This window comes from Colias eurytheme, chromosome 26, assembly GCF_061535395.1.
Source record: "Colias eurytheme isolate Ceu_HAF_F1 chromosome 26, ilColEury1 Martin Lab GWU primary, whole genome shotgun sequence".
NCBI lineage: Eukaryota > Metazoa > Arthropoda > Insecta > Lepidoptera > Pieridae > Colias > Colias eurytheme.
Genome location: NC_143005.1, coordinates 9,085,035 through 9,103,088, shown reverse-complemented (window position 1 = coordinate 9,103,088; position 18,054 = coordinate 9,085,035). Strand labels below are relative to the sequence as shown.

At 33.3% G+C, this 18,054-nt stretch overlaps 1 protein-coding gene across 1 annotated transcript in view; it reads right to left on the bottom strand.

The window, feature by feature from the left end:
- Positions 1–5,290: 5,290 nt before the first annotated feature.
- The window catches only part of AstA (allatostatin A), a 42,811-nt gene continuing 30,047 nt past the window's right edge, over positions 5,291–18,054 (bottom strand). Inside the window, exons 2-4 of the mRNA XM_090116760.1 lie at positions 7,687–7,923; positions 6,961–7,091; positions 5,291–5,888 (exon numbers count right to left, since the gene is read on the bottom strand). Of these exons, the coding sequence (XP_089972886.1) occupies positions 5,587–5,888; positions 6,961–7,091; positions 7,687–7,922 (669 nt within the window). The 5' untranslated portion in view covers position 7,923 and the 3' untranslated portion in view covers positions 5,291–5,586. The remainder of the gene's footprint in view (positions 5,889–6,960; positions 7,092–7,686; positions 7,924–18,054) is intronic.

The following is an 18,054-nucleotide window of genomic DNA, read 5'->3' as shown; positions in this document are numbered from 1 at the left end:
ACAGAGTAAAAAAATAAAGTTAAGATAAATATGCCGTGTTTGGTATCATTTGAAAGCGCTTTACTTGTACATTTTGAATATGTATATAATACTAGCATTTGCTTGTGACTTTACCTGTATTCATGGGCTGATTGCATATAATTCACATCTTTTCGTTCATAGCTTTTTTATTAGTTCATCAATTTAACGGAGTCCATTCCACTTGACTCCGACTTTCCAAGGTGATAATTAACCACCTCGAGCTTTTTAATATTAATGTATATTTATATTTTATTATCAAAATATAAAGCAAACATTTCGTTATATGGATTTTTTCTTTTTCAGATTTTTTCCCTTTGAACCAACGAAAATGTACGGCACATGAAAAAATATTATCTATGCATAAAATACTTTAAAAATAAATTTATTTCGTGTTGTGTCAAATGACCCCCTGGAGTGGGGAAAGAGAGGGGATTACAACTCTCGATTTTTTCCCCTTGTCCCCATGATTTTTGTACGGCGTTGCGGAATAATGGATTAAAAGCAGTATAGCAATAGTATGACACAGATGCCGTACATGGTCAAATGACCAAATTTACCCCCGGTAACTCTCGGAAATTAAATTAAAATTCCGACTTGGTGGACCAACATTTTTGTACGGCACTGAGCGGTTTCTTATTATTTTTAATGGATCTATCGATGGTTAGGAATGCCGTACAAAAATATATGACCAAAATTTACCGAGTCTACTTGTACTTTTCAATTCTCATCTGCACTCAGTTGGACAGCTTACAAGTGACGGCATAGTGATGAATCTTATTATTTTTTGCTCTTCTTTCGTACTAGATATGTCCCGTGGTGGTTCATTTGACCCATATTTTTTTCATATGTGGGCTTGTAGTCTATCTATTAATAAACTAATATTTAAAGGTCGAATAAGCTTAGATTTACTTAAACTAAATTATTTAAATCCGTTTCAATAATTGATATTCTCTAAGGATTGATTTGTTCTCGATTTTGATAAATTGCGCTACAAGAAATATTAAATAATTAGTAGCGAGGTTAATTAATGTCTGTCTACGAATATCGATTGAAATTCTTAATGGGTATAATCAGTTTCAAAACTTTTTATTTCACGAAATATAAAAGTTTGAAAAGTTAAGCTTTTATGAAAATTATTAATTAGTGAGTAAATATATGTATACCTATTGTAAATAGGCTCTTGTAAGAATATTTAATGTAAGAACGGCTGGGTCAGTTTTTATGAGCCTATTCATCATGGGAATCCATTTGGTGAATACCAAACCATATAATATCATAGTATTGACACTATACATAATTATAGTCACCGTATGTAATATTAAATAAGTATTAATTATTATCTGTAAGTCCATGGAGCACTGAAGTAAGAAAAGTGCTATAAAAAAGTTTCATTGTAAGCCAAAGGAACATATTTCAAGATTTCAAACGGGGCCCTGTTTCATAGCCCTAGATTACGGACCATTCGGCCCGTCCATCCTCTTTATACAGGGTTATCTCACTGCACTTATGTAGTTCACAGAATAATAGTATTTTTACCTCTATAATGGAAACTTTCGGTGTATTCAACGCTGTGTAAGCCTTTCACGGAGATTAGAAAACCGCTTCCTTTATTTGGGCTCGGAATTGCTTTGATATCTCTATTTGTGATATAATAATGTACGGATATGTACGGTAATGTACGGATGTAATATTTCACGTTTATAATCTCACTGAAAGCCACAAGTTGGTTGATTAGTTTTTGCATGGTTGAATAACTAACATACTGATTCAGGTAAAGTTTCGTACTTTAATGTTAAGAAGTATAGATAATGATTTGGTTTTGGACTAAGTTTTTATTTTTTAATTGATTTTTCTGTAGAAGCGATATAATTGCCAATCAATACAAGAAAAAACTATTTACTTTTATAGAAGAACTTTTACACATAAATAAAAAGCATAAGAAATTAAGAGACGGGTAAATCTTACATAATTGTAGAGCCATGGAGGCTGTAGATAAGAATTAAATTTCATAATAATTATTACGATATTATATGTACATGATCTCTTTGTCGCTACATTTAGATTGTATAATTCAGCAAAGCAGGTACGCTAGTTAATAATAATAGATGCAAAACTGTGCGCTAGTGAAAGGCAATTTCATGATACGTTTTAAAATTGTGTATTTATTAAAAACTCATAGCGTGCTCATTTAAATGGAAAAATGAAAATAAAATATGTTGAGAATGGATGCACAAAAGGCATGTTTCATTTTCATAGCTTAGATGCATCAAAGGTGCAATTTTGAGGAGAAATTATTTGAACTGAGCATTATACGCTGAGATAAAACTTATCCTTTTTTTGTAGAAGTAATAGTGGTCAAGCTTATGAACTTAAATATGAAGGGTGTTAATTATTATTCATATCCTAACTAATATTATAAATGCGAAAGTAATTCGGTCTGTCTGTCTCTCTTCACGTCTCAATCACTAAACCGATTTGGATGAATTTTGGTACTTTAGTAAGATAGCTTGAGACATGAGAAACGACATAGAGGCAGACATAAGAAACTGTTAGGTTTTTTTTTGACTACGCGGTATAATATCGGCTTTCTTTATCGACGAAAAAAATTTCGATATTGGTTAAGTATATTTGTGCGTTCAAACGAACAAATATACTCTTCAAGTTTATATTAGAAGTGCACATAAAAAGCAAGATCTTCTTTCAGCTCCAAATTAAAAAAAAAAAAACAATAAGTTGTTAAAACGTACATATTTTAAATTCCTATGCTAAAAAATATAAAATTATGGCTTTTATCTTTATCTATCATGTCTTTAAATTATAAATTTAAACAAATAATTTGAATATTTTTCAGCCACGCGTGATACCAAATAAGACTAATTATTCTAAATACATCGCTTTTTCATTTGACTGTACTTTTTAATTAAAATGAATTTTGTAATATGAGTGTCCTGCGTGACTAAGTGAGTCCTTGAGGAATAGTGTAGCAAGTGATTAAAAATGTTTTTATTCGTCAAGTAGCATAAATCGATTCCATAGTTTTTGAGTTAGTAATAAATCTTCTAACTTCAAAATTAGATAAGAGAGATATGAATGAATGAATGAATGAATGAATGAATGAATGAAAGAGATATAAGATAGATAAGAAATTATTAAGCCGGGTATCCACTTAGGTTCGCCGTGGTTTGCGAACGCGCCCGCTCCGCAAACCAAACATAATGGATACGTCGTGTTCGCGGAGCGCGACTGGAGCACGATCGGAGCACGGCGGAGCGCTCCGGAAGCGGTTTTTTGCGCGAACTCAAAGGGGAGCGCAGTTTGTTCGTGGACGCGAGCGTGTGTTTGTTAAGTTCGCGAACATGGAGTGGTCCGATGAAATGATGAATATATGCATTATTTCATTATTTCTTCTTCCCTTATTCATATTACCTTGCCAAAATTGAGGAGGTTGTTTGTATTCCATCACAATATTATAATGTATCAAAATATAAGCTGCACTTCCTACTAATTCTGGAGGCGGCATGTTTGCACCGACCGTCTGTCGTGTGTCTGGAGACCGGAGCGCGGAATTTAGCGCTCCGACAGGAGCACTGATGTTGCAGCCTAAGTGTGTACACTGTACACGTTCACGTTCGCGGAGCACACATTGTTCGCGATCCACGGCGAACCTAAGTGGATACCCGGCTTTAGGCAGATCGGGCAAGTTTCCGCTATTTTTGGACTTTACATAGGTACATTTTTCATTTTTTTTTAAATATGCATTTCATATATATTTGCGTTAATATTCTAGCTTAATGCAAATAATACATCATATTTGCCATAACTATTATTTATTATATTATAAATATTATACCAGTAATTATAGGTAAGAAAAAGTGAATTTATTATAAATACTTTGATGTTCCACGTCGTTTCTCTTCATAATGGATTGTTAAAATGTGGCCGGAGCGTTTCCTGCTTCCTTTTATGATAATAGTCTATTTACCCCTTTAGCGAAAGATGTTCTCTAAAAAATTACTTAACAATGAAAGTACCTATATTCTCTAAGTAAACACATCACTACTTTTACTTTCCTTGTTACCAAAGTATGAAAAAAATTGCAGACAAACAGACATGATTTTATTTCGTACTAGCTGTGCCCCGCGGTTTTACCAGCATTGCTTCGCTCCTGTTGGTGATGATAATAAATATCCTATATAGCCTTCCCGGATAAATGTGCTATCTAACACTGAAAGAATTTCTCAAGTCGGACCAGCAGTTCCTGAGATTAGCGCGTTCAAACAAACAAACAAATTCTTCAGCTTAATAATATTAGTACCTATAGAAGTGCATACTAATTTTAAGTAAATATTCAATAAATAGTTACTTCATTGTAGCGGATTCAAATTAGTTTCGACCAATTATATTTGTTGTTTGTGTAAAAAGCACTTTATTATAATGTAATAATACCATATCCATTGTATTGATTCTATTGTAAATATATTTATTGTCTAAGCTATATGTAGTACATAAAAAACTAATAGTAGGAAAAATAAGAAAGTTAGCTGGGATTCGAACCCACGACTTGATCATCTGAAGTACAATTTTATTGTAGTTACTACTACGATATCAATTCTAAAAGAAACGCTCGTAGTAAGTAGTTTGAAGTACAATCATTTTTTTTAAATCAATTAATATTGTTTAAAGCTTTTTTAGAGCTTTTAATTTACTCTTAAACATTGTATTTTACTATGTAAGGCCGGCTACTCACGAACCTGCCGCAGGAGCAATTTCAGTTGTTCTCTAAATTGCCCCTGCTTGCCTATACACATCACAATTAAGGAGGCAATTAAGGTTCCAATTTCAAAATTGCCCCAGGAGGAGGTAAGAAATAAAAACAAACAATGATGCAATCTTCTATGATTTGTATATTTAATGTACATTTATTTAAACAGTAAGTTCACAATACTCGTCAATGAATCTACGAATTTTTCATACTATTAATTGACTAGATACTTATAGTAATAAATACTTGAATATTGGCACACAATAATTGATTTTATAAATACTGAATTGAGTAATAGACTACATCTTATTAAACATTTAGAATATTTTTTATAATTTATTATATAAATTATATGTTTAATACTTTATTTATAAACAAAAGTTATCAAAATACAATAAGAACATTCATGATAGTTTTAAAAAGTTAAAATTTGAAATTATCTATACTAGTTACTGTATTTTAAATGAAACAATATCAAACGCATACAATAAATCGAAAGTTTTTGAGGAAACAGTAAAATTCGTAGATCCATATAATTACAAGCATGTGCCGCTATAACATTATTTTACACAAAATATCAATACAACAATTACTTATATTACAAACGAAATTTAATGTCACTATGATTATGAACTTAGCCTAAGCGATATTAACACAGTTATTGAAAAGATTGAAATCGAGTCGTTTAAACCCCACGTGGTGATAAGGGATTGAGATCTCAATGATAAACGCGAACCTTACATCATTTATAACTACACGAATACGTTAAATCACTTTGGAGAACCACGTGTGATTTTTACAATTTAAACGTCCAAATAGTTGTCACTTTCTTCGGGGATTTCAGATCGTTTGCCGAGGCCGAAGCTAAACCTGTGCATGTCTCGTTCACGCTTGCCAAGTCCAAAGTTGAATTTACTGCTGAGACGCTTGCCAAGACCGAAGTTGTAGCTTCTGGCTCGCTTGCCAAGACCGAAGCTGTACAGATGCGGCCGCTTGCCAAGACCGAAGTCGTACATCTTGGCGCGCTTCTCTTCGGTGTCCTCGTCTTCGACAAAACGCTTGCCAAGTCCGAAGCTGTATGGCCGTGCTCGTTTTACTTCATAGCCTGGAAGTTAAGAAAAGCGTTTAGTAAAATAACATTTTTTCAATAGAATAATAGAAATTAAACTTTGTAATAAATACTATTGGTTCAATAATAAGAACATTGTAAAAAAAATGGTTTTGTTTTATTTATACAGATTTTCCTTATTAAACCCTGTATTAGAACAATCACGAATATAATATAAAGACACGTCAATTTACATGGTTTTATTGTTCTCTAGTAAAAACCCTACATCCTTCAAATACGACTTCTATTTAAACTTTGTAACTGTAATATTTAAAATACGCTATGGAATCGCTTTACAGATTAGAAGGTGGGAAGACGAAATCGTAGCAACAGCGGGAAAAACATGAACGAGGACAGCACTGAACAGAAAAGAGTGGAAGGGAATGGAGGAGGCCTTTGCCAAATTAGGGCAAACAGACCAATCTGCCGATGTCGACTCATCAGAGTCTTAATTAAGTTTTTATATGCAATAAATAAATAATGGAATCGCTTTACAAGGTCGTTTACATAAATAAGCGTGTAAAATTGTCTTTAAGGAAAAGTAAATCGTCACAACATATTTTCATCATCATTCACAACATAATCTATAAAAATTACTAGCTGCTTGCATCGACTTCACTCCATAGATATTTTTCAAATTTTAACAATCATTATCCTAATTCAATCGAATAAACCAATAATTATAAAAATCCTTTAAGCCGTTTTCTAGTTATAAATGGACCTTGGTGGAACTATCACGACTTTCTTCGAATTCTGAAACTAAACCGCCAGCAATGGAAATATTGACTTGACTATTATTAGGTATTAGGATCTGCTCTGTTTATTTGCGAAGCAATGTCCTATAAGATAACCATTTCAGTATTAATCTTCATTATAAATAGCAATGTCTTCGCTTCTCAGTTGCTATGTACCTATTATTAGGTAGTGTTATAATTGAGATCTACAATAATAGTAGATGATACAATATCGCACCACAGACATTTTAGACACACACTTAATATTATTCACATAATACATATAGGTAACTGGTAAGATGTATTATAAATGAGTTCTAAAATTATTAAATTACCTGCTGAAGGAACTTCATCATATTCAAAAACTTCAGTAAGCGAAGGCTGGTCGATTTCATTGGGAAATTCTTCCTCTGATGTTTCTTCATCTACTGATCTCTTGCCAAGGCCGAAAGAGTATGGTCGGGACCTGTGAACAAGATAATTGGATATTTATTTGACTGTTTCATGATATAAACTTAAATTAAAAATTGTAAGCAAACAAAGCTAGTGTAAGAGAATTTTATAGAGATGAAAAAAAATGTTTTAATGTTTCAAGTATCTACAAAAAGAACAGTTTTAATTAAAATATTAGTGGATGTAAATTGAACGATTATTAAGAATTTTCTAAAGCTTTTAAAAACTAAATTGTGACAAAAATAGATGTATGTTACCGACGGGTACGTGTGGAATGTGGATATCATTAAGCTAAGGAATAATAAATAAGAAAAAAGGGTATCGATAAAAGGGTATTGTCATTGAGAATATCAGCAAATCAAGATAATTTATTAAAAGAACTCGCTAGGAGCAATTTATTCATGTTTTTTAGTATATGTTTTGACGAAAAAATATTGTATTTCATGATTGTAGCATCATATTACGAAATTAATGAAATGGGTACTGTTTTAACTTCATAAAATGAATAATAGATAAAAAATTTGATAAATTATGAGAGAAATTGTATAAATGTATTATAGGACATTAAAAAACTAAAGCATGATTCGTTTTGTAGAAAGAAAAATTACCTCTTGCCAAGTCCAAAATTGTAAACGGGCAAGCGTTTGTACTCCGATACATAGCTGTACGCTCTCTTGCCTAAACCGAAGTCATAGTGCGGGGATCTCTTCTCCATTGGCGCGACATGGTCGTGGTCGTGGGCGCTCTGGTCCACGTGGTCATTGTCGTGGTCACTGTCCACGCGCTCAGGGGCGCATGTCACCGCTCCAATGAATAGAATTAGGAATATTGAGGAGTACTGCATTCTGTAAAGAATAGAAAAATGGTTGAAAAATTATTTTATGAACAATTTTGGCATAGAAAAAATTCGATAATGGAGGAGTTTGAACCTTCATCCTTCGCTTAACTGCTTATTAGACTTTTTATATAACTCAGTCTGAAGAAAAACATAAAAAAGCTTCTATTGACTTCCGTGAATCACACGAATTCAATTAACGAGATTATCTAGTTACTTATTTAATTAGATTTAGTACGTGCTTTTCTAAGTTCGATACTCTTTAAGCGGTGGACAAATAAGTTCCTATATATGTTATAGTGGTTTTATTTTCCTTTCTTTGATTTTTATATTAATAAAATTGGTGACTCGATTTTAGATGAAGATACTTTCTGAGAAAATGATTGTTTTTTGTTAGCATAAAGTTAATTTCATTTTATATTCTCCCACTTTCTTGGTTAAAATTGAAATCAGAATAATAAATTAATATTTTATTTATTCCACCTACCTATTTGGAATATCAACATGTTAGAAGTCTTTATTAATCAATAACTACGTAAGTATGAAATAAACAGAAAATCCAACTAAAAAACAATAATAGCATTCACCACTTATATAAAATTTTTGCAATAACTCGAAGTATACACGCGCAATAGCATCGAATATAAATAAATGGACAATCCCCTTCAAAGACTTAACTCTATGAATTCACGCGTTTTCAATAAGCATTCCTTTACAGCTTCTGTCCTTTACGAAACCATACGGCATACGATTGAATTTTAAATGAAACTCTTTTTAAAATGCTTCTGAACAAATTGTAGAAACCGCGATGCAAAATGAACCCAACACGGAGAAGATAAAGTGCAATTTTGTTGTTTCGAGTTGAAAGTGTTCTATATTGGTTCTATGGCATTCACGAGGGAGCATTACTGTATGATTTTAAAATGCTCATACATTTTTGTTTTATAGAGTTCATATTACCAGAACTAAACCGGAAATTTTGGTCAATGAGAAGTTGGAACTGCTGTATTAGTTTTACGAAAGGATCGTTAGGTTTCATGATATGTTTGTTGTAGCTTGCACCACACTAATCCAACATTAAAAAAACTTCAGATCAACTGGTTTTATGTGAACTAATCCTTCAATTACAAGCAGTCACGTTTACGAGATGACTTATGACTTGACTTTTTTATTTTATAAGCTGAGCGATATATTTTTCTTATTAAGTATTAGAGTTTTCAGGTCTATTGGTTAACATTATTATATACTTACCAATGTGCTGTATCACCGGGGTGAAACAGGGATAAAAATGTAGACTAATTTACTAGAAAGTATTTATTTATTAAAGGCATAAGAACGCTAAGACACGTCTGCGTAAGAACAAATTCTATTTGTATGTATTAATTTTCATGATATTCCTTCAGGCTATATCTAAACTATTATTTCCTTTGTGTTTTCGTCACTGTGCCTAAACAAATTAATCAAATCTTAGGTTCGTTTTTAATAAAATTACAAGGGACAATGTGGTTATAACGATCTAGTTCAACGGTATTGGTATTTAAATTTAGTTTTGAGATATTCAATTATTATCTATTATTCTGTTGTTAATCCTATCATAATATTTTAAATGTGAAAGGTTTTGAGGATGTATGAGAACTTTGATGTCTCCGATCATCAGAGTGGCATCAATGTTTCTTAGTATGTGTTCACAACTTTATTTTTATGTGTCTGTTTTATTCCATTATTATAATAAATATTAAATATCTATATTTATTTATTTATTTATTTATTTATTTATTGAAACAGAATCATTCTTTGTACTTACAGTAATAATACCAAAGCATACATAGATGATAGAATTTAGTAACAATATGTTAACAAAAATACAAACAAAATGGAGTTACATACTATGTGCATCCAAGTACCTGATACAGAGGTCTAGGACAGTATTTGTACTGCTAGCAAAAATGTCAATTGTGGCATCGGAGGCCAGCACACGATTTAACAGATGAAGGGCCGAGTGTGTCGGAGCGGTGCCGGCCGCCTGCGTCCGCACACAGGCCTCCGCGAACAACGGCCGGCGGCGCAGCGACACGCCGGGAGGCGGCGCCCACAACCCGCACATACCCAAAGCGACAGGATTGTCGACGCGATTATTTAATAATAAGTAATAGTGAATTAAGAGAGCAAGTTTTCGTCTCAATTCAAGTGTATTTAAGCCAACCATGCCTATTACGAAAAGAGATGGATACATGTAAGGATAATATCCGTAAAGTTTTAAATACAAATAACGAGCAAACTTTCTTTGAACCCTCTCAAGCAGTAGAGTGTATTTCTTTTCGTGAGGGCTCCATATTATTGCATTGTATTCCAATATACTGCGTACGTAGGCCGAGTACAATACGACGACAGTGTTTCTATCCTGAAACCTCGCCGATTGCCGTACGATAAAGCCGAGGGATTTGTACGCTTTTTGACACACAGCCTCAATATGTTTATTAAACGTTAACGTTTTGTCAAAAAGTATTCCTAAATCGCGGATGTGGTCGACTCTGCGCAGCGTTGTGCCTTCTAAGCTGTATGGATATACAATAGGTGAACGCGAGCGAGTGTATGTCATTATGTTGCATTTTGAAATATTAAATTCTAATTGATTTTCATGGCACCAAGAAGTCAAATTTATTATGTCATTTTGTAAAGATAAGCAATCGGAATAAGATTCGATAGTTAAAAATAGTTTTAAGTCATCTGCGAACATGAGACATTGGGCTGATCTTAGTACATTAGGAAGGTCGTTTACCATGACCAAGAAATGAGTAGGTCCTAAGGTGCTGCCCTGACTTACGCCAGAATGCACCGAATAAGGATCGGAACGTAGACGTCCGAGTTGGACGTATTGGACGCGACCATCAAAATAGTTAGCGAAGTATTTTATCAACTTGGGTGTAAAACCAAATTTAGAAAATTTCGATAAAAGAACATCATTATTTACGCGATCGAAAGCCTTTTTAAAATCAAAATAAGCTACGTCAACCTGTCTTTTTTTATCGAGTGCTTTTGCAGTATAATCGACAAAATTGATGAGATTTGTTGTCGTAGAACGTTTCGACCGGAATCCATGTTGAGGATCGCACAAGAGTGAGCGAATCTGATTCGTCAGATTATTATTTAAAATTATCTCTAATAATTTTCCAAAACAAGAAGCTACAGCTATAGGGCGATAGTTATTAATTTGGGACTTACAGCCACTTTTGGGTATTGGTGTAATGCGCGACTTTTTCCATTCATTAGGATATGTGTCGGACGAAAGCGACATGTTGAATAAGAAGTGAAGTGGCTGTAAAAAAACAGATATGCAGTCCTTAATGAGATAAGGAGGAATGCCATCGGGTCCTGCAGATGAGCGTGGTTTAAGACGTCGAACAGCATTTTGTATTTCGGACTTAGAGATGTAGCTAATAGATACACGCGAGGAATCCTTATCGGGATGTGAGCAGATGTTATTCGGACTAAGTTGAGGTTTATCTTTCAAAAAGACCGACTGGAAATAAGTAGCAAAAGCATTAACAGCGTCGACACCTGAGACAAGGTTCCCGTTATATTCATATTCGGTACGCTGGGAGTGGGACGAGCGCTGTTGTTTAATAAAATTCCAAAAATTTGATGGATCATTTTTTATGTTAAATTCTAATTGATTCGTGTAGGTAGAATAAGCAATATGTATTAAGTTTTTAACCTTAATTCTATAATATCTAAACATTTCCCTATTAAATTGTGTACCATTTTCTTTATACTTTTTTAGATGAAAATATTTAGTTTTAATGTTACTAATTACGTCTGATGTAAACCATACTGGGTAGTTAAATCTTGAATTAAATGTGGGGTTGCGTTTTGTGGGAACGCATTCATTAATACACTCGTAAATTTTTTTATAAAATAATTCAATCGCATCATCTACATTACCATATTCATACATATCACGCCAGTCTAATAATTCGAGACGCGAATATAGTTTGTTCAAATCCGCCTTACGAAAATTCCACTCATTAGACTGCAAGATAAATTGTCTACACACAGACGGAGTTTTGTATTTCTGTGGTTGGCTCAAATAACTTAATTTTACTAAAAGCGGGGGGTGATAATTATCCTTGGGTACAAGCGGTAGCGGGTCATCGATCAATTGTAAATCAGTATTAAAATTACACAATATTAAATCTAGCATACTACCGGTTACATTAGGAACAGTATTAATTTGACTAAACTTGCACAATGCTAACATGTTTTTATAGTGAGTAAGTACGTTTCTACTTGCAGAGTTTAAATTAAAATCACCAAAAATAATGATTTTATGCTGCGAAAATCGAATACACAAGTCTTCTAAAATTTCAAAATATTTACAGTAGATTTCATCACTGGAACTAGGTCGTATGTACAAAACACAAAAAACAAAATTCATGTACTTAATTTTAACGGATAAAGCTAAAATCTCTAAACAATTTAGATCACCGCTATTTATACTAATGTTTTTGACGTTGTAGCAGTCACGAAAGGCTAATAAAACTCCACCCCATCCAGAATCGTCAGCTCTATCTTTTCTAAACAAGGAGTAACCGGCGGGAAATACTTCCGAATCACTAACACCACTGTTAAGAAAAGTTTCAGTCAAAGCGTATATATCAAAGCGCTCACTTAATACCGATATTTTACATTTGTCTAACTTTGAACGTAAACCTCTTACGTTTTGGTAGAACATAGTGAGGGATTTAAATTTACGGCTTTTGGGTGTCCTTTTCTTTGCGAAATCCACTACGCCATGGCTTTATATGCACATCTTCGGCCCAGTGAGATGGTGACAAATAAATATCTACATGTTTAGTCGGGACAGTTAACTTGAAGGAAGCGTAGTCTCCACGGGGTTTTAACTGTTCGACGAAGCAGCTATCATTGGGGCAGATAACGAGCAGATGATTGATAACTTGTTCAACAGTTGTACCAGATTTTAAATAATAAACGTGCAGATAGCTTTTACGTTCCGCAGCTTCGAGTGAAGTCGTCCCAGGCGCGGCCGTACCACGAGCTACATTCTTCGACGAATTAGAAACTCGCTTGCGTCTCACTGTTACCCATTCATTGTTAGTACCGATGCTCGCATTTGTATCAGCGGCATCGGTCGCTTGCGAGACGAGGTTCGAGTCGTACGCCGTACCTGTAGTAGGGGCTGGCTCGACGTCACTCGGTATCGCGTGCAGTGGCGGTGGGGCGGGCGCTGAGATGGGCGACATGTTCCTCGCTGTTCGCACCTTAGGCTTGCTTGCGGGGACAGAAGAAACAGCACGAAGTCTCGTCTGACGTACTGGACGCTGCTTCGTTGTACCCGCATCAGGCTCGCATATTTGACCAGCTGATCCGAGAAGTACCTTCGTATTGACATCTTGATGAGTTTGAAGGAGATTTTTCAATAAGTTATTTTGTTCGAATATCAGCAATTCCAACGAGTTCACTTTGTTCTGTAGAAGTATAACAGTGTTATTCAACTCGCGAACACAGTTTTTGTTAGACATATTCGGAGATATCAAATTATAATACGGAGTGCAACGGTACACGGTTGCGCGCGCGGCGGAATGTACTAACTTCTAAATAGATAACACTCAAAGGTGACTGACGTGATCTATCAACCCACAGCCCAAACCACTGGACGGATAGGGATGAAGTTTAGCATGCAGGATAGGACGTAGGCATCCGCTAAGAAAGGATTTGGATCCATTCTACCCTCAAGGGGATAAAATAGGAGATGAAAGTTTGTACCATGAAAATTTTTCTTTTCCACGCAGGCGAAGCTGCGGGCAACAGCTAGTCTTCAAATAAATATATTTCTTTTTTCTATTTTCAACATAAGTCATCGATTTTGTGTAGAGACTTATCTTTTGAAAAAATGCTACTTACACAATATGTTCTTACACGTTATTACTCCTAGAAAGTATTAAACAAAATAAATTATGATAATATTCATTAAGTAATGACACTGTTACAGGCTTAATAACCAAATAACTTAATAAACACCACAAGGGGCTTTTCTTGTCCCTTCTTGAGGTTTATTAGACCTCCTATTGACGACATTCATTACTTTGCTTGGAAAATTATATTATGTAATAATACCTAGATATGTGTCTATATATAATTCGCGGATAATATTGTACGCATGTTTTCGTTACATTACCTCTATAAGGTTACGGATAATTTAAAAAAAAAAGTATGAATAGATGTTAGAATAAGGGCCGATTTTTCAATGCTTGGATAAAACTTATTCGTCGAATAATGTATAAAACTACTATTTTAAAAACGTATTCTACTTGCCCGTATTTGACAGTTTACGTGACATTTTAATATTATTGTGTAATACTTTATTGGACGGATAAGTTTTATCCAAGCATTGAAAAATCGGCCCTAAATAGATTAGAATATTATGTCGTTAACTGTTATATTTGTAGACTTAAGAATCTATCATTATTAGTATTACAAGATAAATAGGCGGAGAAGACGAATGAATTACGAACTGAAAAAAAAACTATTTTCATAAAAAAAACTCGTGTTAGTAACATCACTAGTAACTCGAGAACGGCTGAACGTATTTTGATTATTTTAGGTCAAAAGCTTAGAAGAGTCTACCTGGAAGCAGGGTAATCGGCTAGTGCTAAAGTGCTACAATACGAAGACAGAGTACCAGAATGTCTTAAGCTTTAAGTTTATAAAAAGTAAACTATGACCATGTAATATATACCTAAGTTAGATTTTTTCATTAAATTAATACTGTTAGAACAGCTTTTCTCATTCCCCATAAAGTTTGGTTTTACTTATTAGCTATGTATCATATTAATTCAACAATATACGTGTTTAATATTGATATTTTAATCGCAAAGTTGTGTCAATTAAAAAGTTTTGGGGACAAATGATTTCCCCTGTGTAGCGCCATAACTCTCTGAGTTTTTCTTACCAGATTAAACTCTTTTGTTGAAAGTTTTATTTTCAATTTATATTATTAAATTTTGCTAAGTAATGTCCGCGACTTTTAACCTTATGGTTTACCAGGAATTGAGGAGTTTTACCGTCTTTTATGCGAGCTTTTATTCAATAAATTTTTTGGTTAAATATTTACTTTATGATTATATTATACTTTCGTAATTAAATTTCGTCGTAAAGATTGTTGTTTATTTGATTCAAATTTGTATTTTGATGTTCAAGTAGAACATTTACTGAATATCTATAAAATATAGGAAATGTTAGTTTGAGCTTGAAAGTGCACCATATTAGTTGGGTTAAAGGTCAACTTTGTTTGTATAAACAGGGAGTAAATATTTCATTTTAAGGTAACACTAGCCAAATACAAGAGGTTACCCATAAAAAGGCTTAATACAAATAAAACTACACGAAGTCTGCGAATGACATGGAGAAGCAATGAATAAATTACTGTAAAAAAGATAATACTATATTAAGCTCGGATAACCAATATCGAAAGATTTGCATTTTAATCGTATGGTTATAAAAATCTATGATTATGTCCTGGTTTTGTCTGACTTGATCCGGGATTAAAATTCATAAAAAGTACAGGAATATAGTAGCTTTAAAAGGTTGAAAGTCGGTTTATAGTTCAACTATAGCATTCCGCCCGCGGCTTCGCCCGCGTTTTTCGTTTTTCCCGCAAAGTTCCTGTTCCCGTGGGATTTCCGGGATAAAACCTATGTGTTAATCCAAGTTACCTACGTGTGCTAATATCATTTTAATCGGTTCAATAGGATTTTCGTGAAAGAGTAACAAACATACACATAGGTAAACATCCATCCATAAGTATCTAGAAAATATAAAAGTTAGGGCTTCATATAAAATGTTTTCTTATTATCATTAAAAAATAACGCTGTATAAGGTAACGATAAAAAATTCAATACCTGTATGTAAATTATCCATATTTTCAAGCCGTTCAAAAATCTATAGAAGATATTAGGTGCTCCGAAACTGTGACTCAACATTTTGAAGTCCTGCGATAAGGCACGTTTTGGCGGGAGAAAACCCGTAGGATGCGATCTAACTCATTAAATTTAATTGCTTTTGAGACTTCTCAATTAACTTTATGGAGGTTATTGATAGATCTTACGATTGCAAATAATGTAGATTTTAAGCTCGGTATGTTATATGTAGAAATATTTTTCACATTTTTCGAAGCTATTGTTATAGTAATGGACGAATAATGAACGCTTGTTTTGGTATAATTCATGGTTTTTTTTAACATACCTACAATTTCATCCCAGTTTTACATACGATAGAGTTTTTTAATAAAGTTCGCAATAGTTGGCTAGTTTAGTGCTCTATAACATGATATTACTGTTTAGAAATTAAAGACTTTTTAACGGATTTTAAACGCGATTTATTCATTCTATTATTTTCCCGACGTTTGTCTCCCCGTGACCACGCTCGCTGTAAAGTGTTCGAAACGTCGGGAAAATAATAGAATGAATAAATCGCGTTTAAAATCCGTTAAAAAGTCTTTAATTTCTAAATGTATAATACTCGCGTAAAATCAAACATCAGAAAATACTATGATATTACTGTAACATTGTTTTATTTCTTCTTCGTCCTTTCCTTTCTTTAAGCTAATTTATACATATCGACAATAATATGACGTCGATATATATTTATAGAACTTTGACATCCTTTCACAATATCTTATTACTATATATAAAAGATGTTTCTATATAAGGAAATAAGTTCTCAATTACCCGTAATGTTAAAGAATAACAAGGAGTGCTTCGTTAATACTAACGACACCATTATTTTGATATTTTCCTGACATTTACAAAGAATCTACGTCAAATGTATTGACAGGTATTCGTATTGATGTGTCCCCGTGGGGCATGGGGCAGGGACGGTGATAGATTTTATTACGTCGATAAGGTTTTTAGGTAATTCAGAAAAAAAAATAGTTCAGAAAGCCAAAAATAAATTTATATAAATAACTAGCGGTCCGCCCCGGCTTCATACACATACACAGGACCTATATAATTGAGTACATATTATAGTAAACTAGCTGTGCCCTGCGGTTTTACCCGCAGTGCTCCGCTCCTGTTATATCTTAGCGTGATGATATTATATAGCCTGTAGCCTTCCTCGATAAATGGGCTATATAACACCGAAAGATTTTTCAAATCGGACCAGTAGTTCCCGAGATTAGCGCGTTCAAACAAACAAACTGTTCAGCTTTATAATATTAGTATAGATTAATAATTTCAAAACACACACCATTTATGTAGTAAAATTTAATACCCTTGCGGAAACGCGTTTTGCTCCGAGCAATTTATGAATTGAAAGTTGTGTAATTTTTTTTAATATATTTTTCAATTATCATGATATGCCGTAAAGGACAGTTTTAATTTTAATTTAATTAATATTGTCCAATGTGCCATAAACATGTTAAAGGAAACGATAAAATACATAATTTTATCAATTTAGTTCAAAATATTTGACTTATTAAATTAATGTATAAAGGGCCGCCGTGTATTTACCGTCACGAAAGCAAACAAACTTAAGGGATTTAATTGTAAACTTTTTTAATCAACGTGTAAACTAATGAATACCTACTTTATTTCTTTCTTCCGTATTTCAAATAACATGAAAGTGAAAGAAACACAGTTCATACAAATCAATATTTTTTTTTATGGAATACTTTTAATTATGTTTACCTACTTTAACAACAACATTGGCTGAAATTCTGACTCTAGTTATCAAGAGAGTATATTGAAGACTGCTTCTATTTCTACTAAATATTATGTAAGTTACTCAATATCATAATATGGCTGATATGTTACTTTGCAAGTCGGATATACAAGTTATACCACTTTTTGATCGGGAGTTAATAAAAATAGCCCTTACAACACAATTTGCAGTAAAGCTGTGATCAACATCTTTGGTGTGAATAGCCATATTAAATTTTATGTATTTTATATACGGTCAACTTGAATCTATTCTTAAATCTTTATGCATACGCTGTAAACTTACAAAATCAATAAATTATTCAACTATGGGTACCTACCTAATATATGTACCTATATGAGTGTTATTTATCAAAACTTCGATACGTGGACACGCTCTAAGTATAATATCTAGAATAGAGACA